The sequence below is a fragment of the Neocloeon triangulifer genome, unplaced genomic scaffold, assembly GCF_031216515.1.
Source record: "Neocloeon triangulifer isolate White Clay Creek 2 clone unplaced genomic scaffold, ASM3121651v1 ptg000014l, whole genome shotgun sequence".
Classification (NCBI taxonomy): Eukaryota; Metazoa; Arthropoda; class Insecta; order Ephemeroptera; family Baetidae; genus Neocloeon; species Neocloeon triangulifer.
Window position 1 is genome coordinate 5,134,626 of NW_026775556.1, and position 13,735 is coordinate 5,148,360.

The window sequence follows — 13,735 nt, forward strand, 5'->3', positions numbered from 1 at the left end:
GTGCAATAATCAAGTATAAAATAGCATCAAAATTAGTTTTGAATAAGAGTGAGTTAAATCTTCATAAAATAAAATTATTTTTTAGCTTACAATAAAATTGCTTTTTCTGATTTAAAATACTTTTTTCATTTTTCATATTCATAAATAAAATGTTTATAATTGCGTAAAAAAAATTTATTGTCTATAAAAAAAAACGTTTAAGACCAAATATTCAAAAATTAAGGTATTATGAATGTGATACAATAATTATATTATGATACATCGTGATACATAATATATTATTTCTATTAGAATTTTAATTTGGGCAGACAGATAAAATCATTAACATTTAATTATTGAATACATGTTTTGTATTGCATTGTGATAAAAAAAAGCATTATGCAAAATTGTAAATAATATCATAAAACTATTTTTTTCATCTTTTTGCAGTAAAACAAGCTAAAGGAAATTTTGTTCTGAAAATTAACTTATAGTGGATTATCATTGACTTTGATTAGAGTCCAAACAGGCTCGTTTATAATATCATGATAATGATGGGAAATAATGGATAAAAATTTTCTAGCACATAAGATTACGTTCTCTGAACTGAATAGCTTGTGAAAATTAAGCTATATATAGATACCATTATTTTTATTTTCTACAGATCTACTAATAGATTAAGACAAGAAAATTATAAATAAAACTGAACTTTTTATATAAGTGCTAAAAATTTGTTAAATGCAACTATTAAAATAAATTTTAGGGAATTCAGGGCTAATTGTGCCCAAAAAATAGTAAATTCCTCAGCTGAACTTTGCAAATGAAGTATAATTTAAATTGCAGGTTACGGTGAAAAACGATATGCAACAGGTATTTAACATCAGATTAATTTTCTTAAATTTATTAACACTATCAAATCAAAAGTGACAATGCAATAATTCTCTACGAGTAGTAAAAATGCAGAACAAAATTTAAGCATTAGCTGGTGCTCGGTTTGGTGCCTTTTGCGTGTTGTTGATTTTGTCGCCAAGACTGAGCGCCATTCCCTGGCTCTTGGCTCTGATGCGGATGTGTCCAACAACAGATGCGTCTGGCTTGCCAAAGGGCTTTTCAATGCTCAGGTTTGCCAGGGCGTCTTCGCCAAAGATGGAACGAGCATACAGGTTAGCTGCCATAAAGCCGCACTCGCCGGAGAGGGCCTTCTCGGGAGTCAGACACTTCATGTTTGTGCTCTTCAGCAGCAGCTGCAAATACTGGTGCAGATCGGAAACACTGGTGACAACGGAAACCTAAAATTTCAAAAACTCATGGTTTCCCAAATATTTCAAGATAAATTAAAAAATACTTTGTTTTCCCATTCAAACTCTGCCCACATTTGCCTGAATTCTGTGTCTGTGCAACTGGCTGGCACAATGTAGTCCATGATGTCGATGTGAATGTCATTTAATACAACAACATTTCTGTCAGAAGTGGAGCCACTCACATCATACACTAAAATATTTTATTGTTATTTTTCAACCAATCCAAATTTATAAAAAAAAAGGAAATATTTACCAATATTTCCAAAAATGATTCCATTCTCTGTTGAGGCCACTTTGACATTGGCCTTGATGTTGCAAAAGTCCCTCGGGGCCAAAACAATCGGCTGAGGCTTTTCCACAAGTTTTAAATCGCCCAAGGTGGCAAGCTCTAGAGTGCAGTTTTGCAGAGTGTCATCAGTCTGGTTGACGACCAGCACGTCCAAAACAATATCGTACTGGTTGACATGCACCAGAGCCTCAGCGTAAACTGGATCAGAAAGACCAGTCAGTTGTGTGACCTGGAAAAAATTTATGAAAAACCTTCAGTTGTGGAGCTCAAAAAGCAAACCTTGTTGAGTTTAGAAGAGGCAGCAATTGATGCATCTTGACTCCTGGCCAGACCCATTGCCTGGCTAAGACTGGCGTCAAAAACGTTTTCTTGACCTCCAAGGTCACCCTTTGGAGCCAGCTGGGCAAACAAGACAGGCTCATCTGGCTGCACAATGGCGCCTGGCTTTTCCTTAGCTCGCTGGGCAGTTGCTTCTTCATCAGCTTGGGCGGCCAGCATGGTGGCCAAAGCACGACGGCATTCCCTTTCAAAGACCGTGGCAATTTGTGCAGGACGATCGTTGTTCGAGAGCACCCGCAAACAAAGCCAAAGACGGTCGGCGTCATCATTTGTAATTGCCTAGAAATTCAGTTTTTCAGTAAAAAGTCATAAAAAACACAAGGTTAATTTGAAATAAAGTAATTACAAAATCCGCAGACTTGTTCTGGAAATAGTTTGAGTGAGTTAAATAATGGCATATATCTGGCCTGAGAACTTCATTTTACCTTCGTCGGCAGGCCGGAACGGCCTAGATGAATCACGGAGGCCAAAACAAGCATTGCCTCAGCACAAAGGCGATTACGCTTCTTGGCATCACTGACCAGCAACGAAAAGCGCAAAGCCAGTTTAGTTAAAGTTGTGCCAAGAGCAGCACCGACAAAGAATTCTCCGTCCATCAGCATTTGCCTCATCGGGGGTCGAACTTCTCCACTTTTAGCAGCACTGGTAAAATATTGGAATAATATAAGTAAAATATAAAAATTTAATCTTCCATTTCTTGTACCTGGTTGTGTTAAAAGCAGACTGCGATGCGTATGTGCCGTCAGAGGTGACTAATTTTTGCACAGTCACTGAAGATGTGGCTTCCTCTTCGGTCTTTTCTCCTGAAGCTTTCTTGATCTCATCTTCAACAAGTGGGATCTGAGTACAATCAGAATTAAGCAAAAGCAAACATGCGATGGGACAGTTTTACCTCTCCAAGTGCTTGTCGAAGTTGGCTCATGACAGCCTGAATGTCATCTTCGGTGCTGGCATATTCGCCGAGAATCCAAAGGGCAGCCCTGCTGACTTTTGCCGACTTGATGGATGGGAAGGCGTCAAGCAGGTGCTCAATGATCAGAGGCCGCAAGTTCTCAAAACGTTGGATAGCCTCTCTGTTTAAAAAAAATCTACTTTTTGTAGGGGAAAAAATTATTTGAAGAATTAATACCTTAAGAATACAAGCACATCAGTTGCAGCAAGCTCGTTACTGTCGGAGAGAAACTCGACTAAGACTGGCACAACAGTGGCCGCCACATCCGGAAACTTGACGCAGCAAGCGTGAAGAGTGCGAACCAACAACTGACGGTACTTGCCAGTGTCATCATGTTCGATGGTATTGTGCGTTTTGGCCACTTCCTTGCGCAGAACTAAAACAAGCTCTTCGATATTGCGGGAGGAGACTAACTCAAGAGCCAAAGCCAGAGTCTTGCGCCTCACTTCCAGATCGGGGCTTGCAAGGACACGGACAATATCCATCACCAGCTCTTGTAAAACTCTCTCATGAGATAGGTGCTCCTGATGAAATATCAATTTTGAGCAAAATGAAGACCAACTGCTTATGAAAATTTACCTTGAGGGCAATCAGACGGTCAAGTACAATGAGCTTCACATTATTGTCACTCTCCTTCACTATCAACTCAATGTAACAAGAAGCAGCTGCTTTGATGGCCGTCGGAGCGCTCGAGAGGGTGACCAAAGTTCCTGCTGCTTCATAGCGCACCGCAGCACTCTGCGAGTTGAGTAGCGAGTAAATGCACCTGATGAAGCGAGACCTTTCACTCGGATTTGCGTGGCAGACCTGAATAAGGAAATCATGCATAAAATGTTCACTTCTGAATTTGCGTGGAAATACCTTGTAGATCAACTCGACAATGACGAGTTGCAAAATGTCCCCAAAAGAGGCAACCTGATCGAGACAGGCAGCAAGATAGGAGAGGGCCCTTTCTTGGTCAGCATGCAAAAGCATGAGGAATGCGTTACGCTTGCATGACATGTCCTGCTCTCCTTCCAGGAAGTTAGAAATCAACTCTGGGGCGTCCGGAATCAGAAACTCAAAATTCCTAAGTAACAAAAATTGTAAGTTTTGGACAATTTTTATTTCATTTTTCCAACCTGTATATCGTAAAAATTGCTAAAACGGAATTCCTCCTCACATACGAGTGCCTATGCTCCAAACAAGCTCTGATAGCAGGCATGAGAGGCTCCAGCAACTCAGGTTCTTTTAGTTTGCATAAAAATCTCAACGTTGATCCTCTGATGAACTCGTTGGGGTGCTGCAAATCTTTTCTGTATGCGTCACACACCAAAATCATCTCCTGCATGAGTTTTCCGTCGGGGGTGGTCTTGGGCACAATCTCCCAGAAGACGAGCAGCAGCTTCTTGATCATGTGGTCCTGCAGGGGCAGCACAAACCTGATCACAGTCATCAACAAGCCAGGAAGACGTTCGCCAGCCAGGATGAGTTGGATGCTCTTTTTCAGGGCCTCAATCTTAATTTTGATGTCGCCCTTTTCTGTAAATTTTAGGAAATAAATCAACATGTCAATAGAGAGTTAATTATTTTTACCCAAATCAGCCCGGAGCTGCATTTCATTTGGGGCCTCAGAGTCCGAGGGCATGTTTATGAGGGTGTAACATGGTTGCTCCACCGCCGTCATTCTGCAAGAATTATCAAGTAAAAACCAGGAAATAGATAAACTTTGACGTTAAGGGACGTACCTGAATTCGTGCAGAGAACTCTGACGCGGGAAATTCAATGCCGAAAGTGATTTAAGGCGAGTTTCGGCAAAAAATCGGCTTCGAAAATTTTAGGGACGTGTCTTGTGTGTCAAGAGCCAGAAGCCGGTGACATTTGACGTGTCGCGATTAAGTTAATTTTACCGGTTTTCATATATTTGAAGTTTTGATTTCATCAGCTATTACCAGATTTTAGCGCGAAAAAATAAAACTTAGAATCACATTGTATAGAATATAAAATTTTTTATATATTTAGATGAGAATTTGGCCCTTTAAACGAAAAAAGAACACTTTTATAGTGACTAAAAGTACCGGTCCCAGAGAAAATCAACCGGTTATTTATTTGTGAAGTGGGCGTGGTGAAACTTATGGCAACTTCTTCATGCCTTGTGGGACCTTGGCCGCAGTAAAATTAAACAGGGTCATGCTTTGATTCACTGGACAAAATTAATAAAGGACTTTCGATGGTAATAATTTTATTGCTTTTTAACTTTTGAATTTTTCTATATGGTTTTATAATTTTATATATTTTTTATGTAGTTCAGAGTAAATAATTGCGAAAAATCCATATTTGTTTAAATTATTATATAAAATTATTAAGAACAAAATATATTTTATATTATTATTAATTATATTATTATATTTGTTAAAAAATACTCAATTTACCTCTAATTTTTGTAGCATAATATTTAGCATATCTTGTAAAATATTTGGAAGAAAGTCAATTTTTATTTTTATTCTTTCCCTTAATCCTCTAAGAAAAAAAAATAAGTGTACTGGAATTAAGTATGTGGAAAAGAGTCTGTTGGCGTTGAAAGGAAAAGATGTCGAAGTAGTTCCGGCCGCGGCCTTTGAGTCGAATCCTCGTCAAGAGAGTCTTTTGGCTCTTTGTGCTTTCAGTGGCGATTGAAGCGCAAAAAAATGAGCCACAAGTGGGATGGTGGCAGCATAGGTGGGCGCACTATAAGGGTGCGTGCGCGCATTTTGGTCGCGAAATAAATACACCTCGCCCCGCCACGTAAACGGATTGGAAAAGGCAAAAAATTCGAAGGAGGAGGAAAGAGGCTGCACACATTTATTTGCAGCGGCTGCTTATCTAGAGAGAGACATATTGCGCTCGGCCGAATTCAATTTGCGAAACACGATCATGTCAGGCAGAAAGGCGATTTATCTGCGAGTGTGTTATTCATGCTGCAGGCTTGATTGAACAAACTCAATAAACAAAATGCTCCCCAAACATTACGCGTTTGATCCCTGGCTGACATTCGGCCTTTTCGCCGCATCATTTTTTTCTTTTACGACACACACTGGAATATGCATTGCCATATGGCGAGTGGTGATGATCGCGCGCGACCCATCTCGGCAAATGCATGCAAATTGAAAGTCTACCACCGCGCGTGTGTCACTCGACTTTCAGCACATTTATTTTTCTGTCGACGGTTAACATATATTCCTTGAAAATTGAGTTTCCTTTCTCAACGAGAGAACCTCAATGTCAAGAAAACAATCATTTTTTTTCACTAAAATTTTACAACGTTCATTTTTAATATTATTACTGATGATAAATAAAACTTTTTAAAATCGCAGCGTAGGGAAGCAAATAAAAAGTACCATCTTCACTAGAGTAAAATTTGGCGCCCGGCTCATTGGACTTCATTTAATATTGGGCCAGTTTATTAAAAAAACAAACGGCCCTATCAGTTCAGGTCACAGTCTGAGACCTTATATAACGAGCGATCACAAGCAAGAAAATATACAAAAAATAATCAGCAAAATTGGGAACACCAATTCTAGAAAAAAAAACGGAATTTTTTTTTAAAACTAACAGAATTTCAGAACCGACCCATTTCTTTCATTAGAGCAAACGCACTGCTCGCTGAGTAATATACAAAAGAATACATTATCACATGAGATAGCTCAAGATGGATTGATTGGGAAAGGTAATCTTTATTTAGCGATTGGTTCATAAAATTAAAATTACCAGAACTGGTTGCGCCGCTTACTTATGAATAAAAATTTTAACAATGACAAACCCCGCTCTTCAATGAACGTCTCCTCGAGTGCCAACTGCTTCTTCACTTGATAGGTAAAAAAATATAGTCCATGTATTGCAATTTATCCAATAAGTGTAAGCAATCGCGTGAGAAGTTTATGGTTACAAATTGTATTCTTTTGAATTTGTTAGGTTCCATTTTTTTTTTGATAAAAATTATATTATTTATTTGAGAAAGAAGTTACAAGTGCAGTCAACTCCAGAGCTATCAATTGGTGCTTGTGAGAATCCCCAAAGATCTGATGGAATGGCCTAGAAGCACTGGTTTTCCCTAATTGAGTGGACCTTAACAGGGAAAAAATCATTATTTTGCAGAGCTTGAATTTGCAGAGGTTATCAAACAAGATAAGCAGGCGTTTGAGCAGCTTGGAAATGAGTGACAAGGTCAAAGTTTACAACAAAAAGTTTATATGGTCTATTTGGAAAAGTATTTAAGATGAGAATGCTGCATTACAATAACACTCAAGTCATTCCGCGCCGTGACTTCTGAGAGAAGCCAAACCGGAAAGAGCAAAATGGCAGTACGTAGGTAAGAAAAGCGTTTGTTAATGTTTTCTTGTGTTGTTTTAAAATTAATATTTAGATTCAGAAAAGGTGACTGGTTCATTAAAAAGACATATACAGTAAAGATTCATACACAGTTGTTGAAGTTTGATATAAAGAAATTTTTGGATATAATTTATAATCAGAAAAAAAAGAAAAATGAAAAATAAATAATCATAATGTTGACAGGATTCACAGGTCGTCAATTGAGAATAAATAATTGACAACTTAGTTTTTAATATCAATAATTTTGTACTATAAAGTCATATTATGTTCTCAGTATAATGTTAAAATTATTAGTCTATGGGGTGCAGGACAACAGGTTTGTTTGACAGGTCCATTATATATTGTGTAGATGAAATGAACAAATAATTTTATAAATCAAATGAAATACCACAAGTTTTTTTTCTCAGGATGGAGGTTTCATATGTGTATTGTGATGATGGCGATTACACTTTCAAGCACCAACGTTTTGGCGGCAAGGGGGAAAGCTCCGCCTGCACTGGGCCAATACGAGTGGTTAAGAGATGACGGGCTCACAAAGTGATTATATATTCAGTTTATTACAATTATGCTTTGAATCGTGGAGTTTCATGAACACTTTTTTCTTTATATATAACTATACAGCATGTTGGGAAGATAAAAAATTTTAAGAATAAACATTGGAAATTTCAGGGGCTGGGAATTCCAGCCTAATGTTGATTATAATCTTATTGGCGACCATCCTGGAGAGGGAACCCTCTACAAGGTGCTCAGGGCATATAAAGTCGCCCGTCAACGAATTGAACGCGAATTGAACCTAATTTCGGGCAGAAACTTTCAAAAGAAAGCTGGAGACTATCATATTTCCTCCGCAGACTATCAAGCTTTAAGGTCAGTCAAAATGGAATAAATATTTTACTTTTAAATTTAATGCATTAAAGTGTTTTTGGTGAAGAAGTTAGATAAAGAAAAAAATGAAATTAAAAATTAAAGTGAATAGAGTGAAGAATTCTTCTGAGAAACTCCAAAATATTATTATTGTTATCTCCAAATGTTTACAAAGGTTGTTGACTATTTTGAAATGCTTATTTACACTTTTACATTAGAATGGATGCGATTCTGGTGAAAGACAACAACGGGAATTTGAGGAGACTTGCTTTTCCTGTTGAAATGAAAGCCACGGTCAACATACAAGAAAAGGTGGATATTAAAAAAAATCTTGCTGTATTCTATCAAAATTAAACAAAAATTTAATCCTCTGTAAAAATAAAAATAAATTATTCTAACATTTTTGCAGGCGAATACGTTTAGAAGTGTTGAAGTGCAAATCGACCTGGACAGTCCTTTTGTTGGATATACAGGAGAGGGGCCACGCGGCCCTCACGTCGGCTACCAGGTGAAGAAACCCAAAGAAGTTATAACGGGCCACGTGCTGATCGATGCCAACCCTCCGAAAGGTGGAAACCCCTGTCCGCGGCTGCTGCCCGACCGAGACAGCATCAAAAAGGACTCTGTAGTCCCAGCCGGTGTGGGGAAAATCAGGACCAAAAGCGTGCTGGAAGGAGTGGAGGCACTGGAGGCTATTCCAAACGGCGTCAATCTCAATCTGTACCGCGTCCCCATGACTGAGGGCGCCAAGGATGCTCACTTTACGGCCAACTTTTATTTGAATATATGTCAAAGTTATCTTGATAATGCAGCAATGAATTTGATCCCCAGAGATGTAACTTTTGATTGAATCTAATACATTTTTTCCTTCGCAAATCCAATGCATTTAAATTTTCTGATTGTATAAAACACCGTTTAAAATAATAAGTTTTTTGCACAATGCGAAACGCACTTCTCATTAAAATCGAATGAGGGTGCTTTTAAAATGCCAGGCTTTCACACAAAAATGGTAAAATCATTATAGAGAAAAAAGCAAAGCAGGCTGGAGGCGAGCAAAAGTGGAAGGATCAAATTATCAGCGTTCTTTTGTGCGCTTTCTTTATTTTCCGCGGCAGCCTCATTGTGTGTTTGGCTCAATTATCAGGGAATGAGAGAAAGAACGAAGGGGAGTCATTATTTATTTTGCGAGAGTCTCACTTGTTTCGGCGAAACACAAATACAAATCCTTTAGCTCTCGACGTTCACCCCTGCCTGCTTCTGCATGTGCCGCGCCGCACAAAAAGACTGCAGGGCAGGGGAGGCATGCAAATGAGTATTCAAAGCCGTTCTCCGCCACCGCCGCGGCTTTAATTATTACCTCGGAATTATTGCAGCTCGATTCTGACGAGAAGAGCAGTCTCTCTCTCTATCCGATGACGCGCGATCGTTCCGTCTGATTGGACCCAAGCAAATAACATTCCGTAGAACATGCCCGTAAACCTGAAAAGGAAGGTTAAGTTGTTTGCAGGAACAGAGAGAGCATAGAATTAATCTTCGCTTTGCTCGCTCCTCGCGCGCGCGAGAGAGAGGAGCCTTTTATGAACCCGCTTTTTATTGCCGAGCGCCCATTAAATATGCATCAGGCGCCGGTCTGATTTCGACTTCGGGGATCTGACAAGTTCCGATCATTACGAAATAACCCTTACTAACTCACAATGGTTTGATTAATAATTTATTGAAACAGCTACTTGCAATTATTGCAAGACTGAAAATATTTTTAAATATTTAAAAAAATATCTAGTTTATTGTAAAATATAAAGTTTATATATAGATTTAAAATGGGAAAATTCCTAAAGGAAAAAGGAGGTGAATTTATCAATTATCTGTTAAAATGTGATTAAGGGGTTTCAAATTATTAAAAATAAACAATTTATATTTATTTTTATAATATTCGGGTCAGAAAATTTTGAAATGAAGATCCTAGTAATTTATTACACTTCTCTTCATAAACTGTTTAGATAACTAACAGTGTGTCTTTCCATGCAGTGTTAAAATCTGAATTTTGCACTCTAGATTGAAGATTACCAAATTATAAACTTGAGTTCAAGCTGAAAAGAACGGTTTCGCTGCGGCCATTAACTTTCAGAGTGCGCCATGAATCGCAGATGATCCAAATCCGGTTTAATCGCACACCAGGAGCAAATGGGAAAATACAGCGCGGAGCGTCCGGCCAGCACACTGAATTAGAAATTTTAAATCACAAACGCTCGCTCGCCGGGTTGCCCGCACACATACAAACCATATGTAGTAGAAAACTAATGGCAAACAATATACATGCTCGCAATACGTAATTCCGCAGCATAATAACAAGTTTATTTAGTATAAATAACAACAATAACGAGGGAGAGCAGGCAGGGCCGCCACAGCAAAGAGCGAATATTAGAAGTCGGGCGAAGGATAGGCATCCGGCTAGTCGGGCGTGTTGGGCAGGTTGCATAAATCATCCCGGCCGAGTTAACTCCGCGTAGCACACGTTTGTATGCGGGCTGAATGTGGAATGCACTTATAAAACATTATTAAACGGATTGCTACGTCGCTGCCAAGTGTCAAGTTTTGCGTTTCGCATTCAATTTCAGTGGAAAGCGAGTGCGTTGCCGCTCTCCAGAAGCTGCGAAAAGTTTCACGTTGTAAATGTTTAAGACTGCCATTACTTGCAAATGTGACACACTACGTTCTCTTGCCCAAGTGTGCTCTCCGCGCAAGAGGAAAGGTGGAAACTGCATCTTTCTTCCGTTTTTCCGGTAAAAGAGCTGTATTGTTCGCAACGTAAAAAGCAGAGAATATTCACATTATTTAAACGACGAATTTTAAATATTTGTCAAAAGAGCAGAATAAACAGTTTTTTTTTTTTTTTTTGTAAAATCCAATCTTTTAATTGTGCAGATATTGACCAAACATTAATAGGTTACCGAAAATTAAATTCTGTAAAGATTTTAGGCTTTTGAGCCTATTGTATATTTTTTTTATTATTCCAGCTGATCGAACTTTCATGTATAATACCGTTTATATTATACCATCAACCCGCGCACCAAACAAAAGGTTTCAAAAAATAGCATTAAATTTTCCTGGGCGGAAAATAAGCACAATAGATCAAAACCACGACTAGGGGATTATTTTAATCGCGTTTCTCGTCGTTGCAAATCGATTGACGTGAGCAGCTTTCCGGCTCGGTCCAAATTAAGTGGAGCCGCAAAGAGACGAAAAAGCAGTCTGTGTGCCGGCTCTCTCTCTCTCTCTCTCGCGCGCTGACTGGGCGAAACGTAATCAGCCAGCCAGCCGACCGAGAGATGGTTATGATTATTTGTATCAGATCCGCACGCGTGCTTTGAACTCAAAGCCCGGCTTTAATCACCCGAAAAGCGGCGTTCTGCAGCTGGAAATGCAGCCGCCGGCATTTCTGTGCCTCAAAACAAGTCACCCTTTCTAATTAATCTCGGTCGGTAGGAATAATGAGCGAGCGACACAGAACGAACGAATGTGCCACCCAGTGAGGCGTGCAGTGTCTTTGGCGAGCTCTCATTACTACTGCCAATTCGACTGCGAGCCCGCGCGCCTCAATTACTCATCCATTATTATTTCGTGCCACCCGTTCGCTCCGCTAATGTGCCAAAGCAAAAGAGAACGGCACGCTTTGTTGTTGTGCGAGATTTGGAAAAATCGGTCACGTTTAAATTTGCATTGAAAGGTCATAAACGTTTTCCTGATTCTATTTTGATCAAACCCGTTCCGTTTTCTCCACAACAACAATCTAGAAAAAAGAACTTTTCATAGTTAAATTGATTGGCATTAACGGAAATTTACTCTAAAAAAGCGAAAGGCAGAGGCCGGCTCGTAATTATGCTCATAGCGCGAAGCGCGACAATGGCTGCTCGGATCGAAAAAATAAAATACGCGACAATTTTCCTTATGCCTTAATTGTTCTGTAAATACAAAATTTTCAATCGCCAAAAATCTAAAACTTTCAATCAAAGCGATATTTTGATTAATTCCGTCGGGACATCTTTGTCGGGTTGCTAAACTCGTTCTTGCCGATTTAGACAACAGGACACGCCCAATTATGCTTATTGTTAGTACTGGCTTTCTTTGTTGACAAAGAACATCGTGTCTTGCCGGGATCAAGATTTAGCCCGAATTTGGCCTGAAATAGGCGAAAATCGGCCGAAATACAACGTGCGAAGGAGGGCTCAAGTCAGCGCAGCAGCGAAGTGACTTGGCAGAGCAGCTTGCAAGCCAGTCAGACTCGCCGCCGGAAAAGTAAGTTCCCTTCTCGTTCTCGCTTTGCAAATTGAAAATTGTCCTACTCGAGGCTTACACTACACAATTAAATCTGATTTACTTGTTTTTAACTCGGCCAAAAACTCCATGTCAGCCACGCATTTGAAAATTTCTTTAAAGATCTTTTTAATTAAAGCTCACAAAAAAAAGAGAAAATTGGGTATAACAAAATGTTTTAGTTTCTTACACAAATTGCACTTAAATAATTTTCTTTTTGTATGAATGATAATGCTTTTATTAGTGATATAAAAAATGAATCAGCCGTTTTAATAATGTCTTATTTGTCCTGATTTTAAGATTGAAAATAGCTTAAGATAATTTCATTTCAAACATGGACAAGGGACAAAAATCCTGAAAAACTTTTGCTGAGCTCAAAAATATTCAGGACATTTTTCTTTATGCTCAAAAAAGGGTCTTCATTGTTGCTCATTATTATTCGCGAAGGTTTTTAATTCAGCCCGTGAAATTGGACGCCGTTGATGAGTCGTGGAGCTAATTATTTAGCCTGCAGCCGGAGAGCAGCAACACGCGCCGGATTCTTTTAATTAGCCGCTCCAAACAACGGCGACAATAACCTGCAGCAGGACAGCATCTGAAACTTATTTTTTATGCTGCCGCGCGCGATTATATAATAATGTGTAGCGCGCCAACTAATCCGGCATAATGTGCTTTGAGAGCGAGAGAAGAGGAAGACGCTTTGAGGTTATTCTTTCAAAAAGCACACGCCTCATTAAAACTAGATTTTGTCATTTAAAGCGCGAAAAAAGGAAAAGTTTTCCGACGTGCGCAGCGGGGTTGAGATTTGCTCCGGGAAACTGAAATATGAAAAAGTTCTCAGAGGTGCCTATTGTTCATTAATGAGATGGGGTGGCAGAAAAAAAGGGTCTTGATTTGCATGAGGAGAGAATGTTATGAAAGATTTTAATTTTATTTAAAGAGATTATTATGGAACGAAAGAAATTAATTTAATCATTTAAAATACAAAAATACATTTTTTGTCAGATATAATTATTTTTAAAGTCGATTCGATTTTTCACCTTTATTATATATATATTTTTTTTACAATATGCAGGTTGCATGATCTTCTAACTGAATTCCAGAAGTGCGCTAGAAAGGACTGAAATTTGATTTTTTTAATTTAACGAATAATCTATTCCACTGCATTTGACTTTGTCTTCAGTTGAAAAATTTTGTGCGGGAAAATAAATTAAAATTTGGTATATTTTTAAGTTAAAAAACTAGAAATAGAATTAAATATTCTAAAACCACAGGAAAATTTTTCAAATTCCTATGATAGCTCTTATTTTGCAAAGAGCGATTTCAATTCCCAAAATAATGCTGGAACAACTA

At 38.6% G+C, this 13,735-nt stretch overlaps 3 protein-coding genes across 4 annotated transcripts in view; 2 read left to right on the top strand and 1 right to left on the bottom strand.

Annotated features, from left to right (window-relative positions):
• Nucleotides 1-822: 822 nt before the first annotated feature.
• Nucleotides 823-4,744, bottom strand: LOC132200709 (coatomer subunit beta). Of its 2 annotated transcripts, XM_059626380.1 has the most exons (14): nucleotides 4,588-4,744; nucleotides 4,436-4,527; nucleotides 3,982-4,381; nucleotides 3,722-3,929; nucleotides 3,440-3,667; nucleotides 3,038-3,384; nucleotides 2,801-2,981; nucleotides 2,612-2,748; nucleotides 2,334-2,550; nucleotides 2,255-2,272; nucleotides 1,849-2,187; nucleotides 1,534-1,798; nucleotides 1,325-1,470; nucleotides 823-1,268 (listed from the first exon to the last, which is right to left on the bottom strand). In XM_059626380.1, the coding sequence occupies exons 2-14, from the start codon at nucleotides 4,524-4,526 to the stop codon at nucleotides 951-953; spliced, it is 2,895 nt and encodes a 964-aa protein (XP_059482363.1). In that variant the 5' UTR covers nucleotide 4,527; nucleotides 4,588-4,744; the 3' UTR covers nucleotides 823-950. The 2 variants fall into 2 exon arrangements, with proteins under 2 accessions (XP_059482363.1, XP_059482364.1); XM_059626381.1 differs by lacking the exon at nucleotides 2,255-2,272 and having other exon boundaries at nucleotides 829-1,268.
• A 2,308-nt stretch (nucleotides 4,745-7,052) lies between these two features.
• LOC132200710 (uncharacterized) lies at nucleotides 7,053-8,947 on the top strand. Its single transcript, XM_059626382.1, has 5 exons — nucleotides 7,053-7,187; nucleotides 7,615-7,744; nucleotides 7,877-8,074; nucleotides 8,290-8,383; nucleotides 8,481-8,947. The coding sequence occupies exons 2-5, from the start codon at nucleotides 7,629-7,631 to the stop codon at nucleotides 8,919-8,921; spliced, it is 849 nt and encodes a 282-aa protein (XP_059482365.1). The 5' UTR covers nucleotides 7,053-7,187; nucleotides 7,615-7,628; the 3' UTR covers nucleotides 8,922-8,947.
• Nucleotides 8,948-12,349: 3,402 nt separating this feature from the next.
• Nucleotides 12,350-13,735, top strand: part of LOC132200343 (delta-sarcoglycan-like) — a 58,596-nt gene continuing 57,210 nt past the window's right edge. Inside the window, exon 1 of the mRNA XM_059625744.1 lies at nucleotides 12,350-12,364. Coding sequence (XP_059481727.1) covers nucleotide 12,364 — 1 coding nt within the window. The 5' untranslated portion in view covers nucleotides 12,350-12,363. The remainder of the gene's footprint in view (nucleotides 12,365-13,735) is intronic.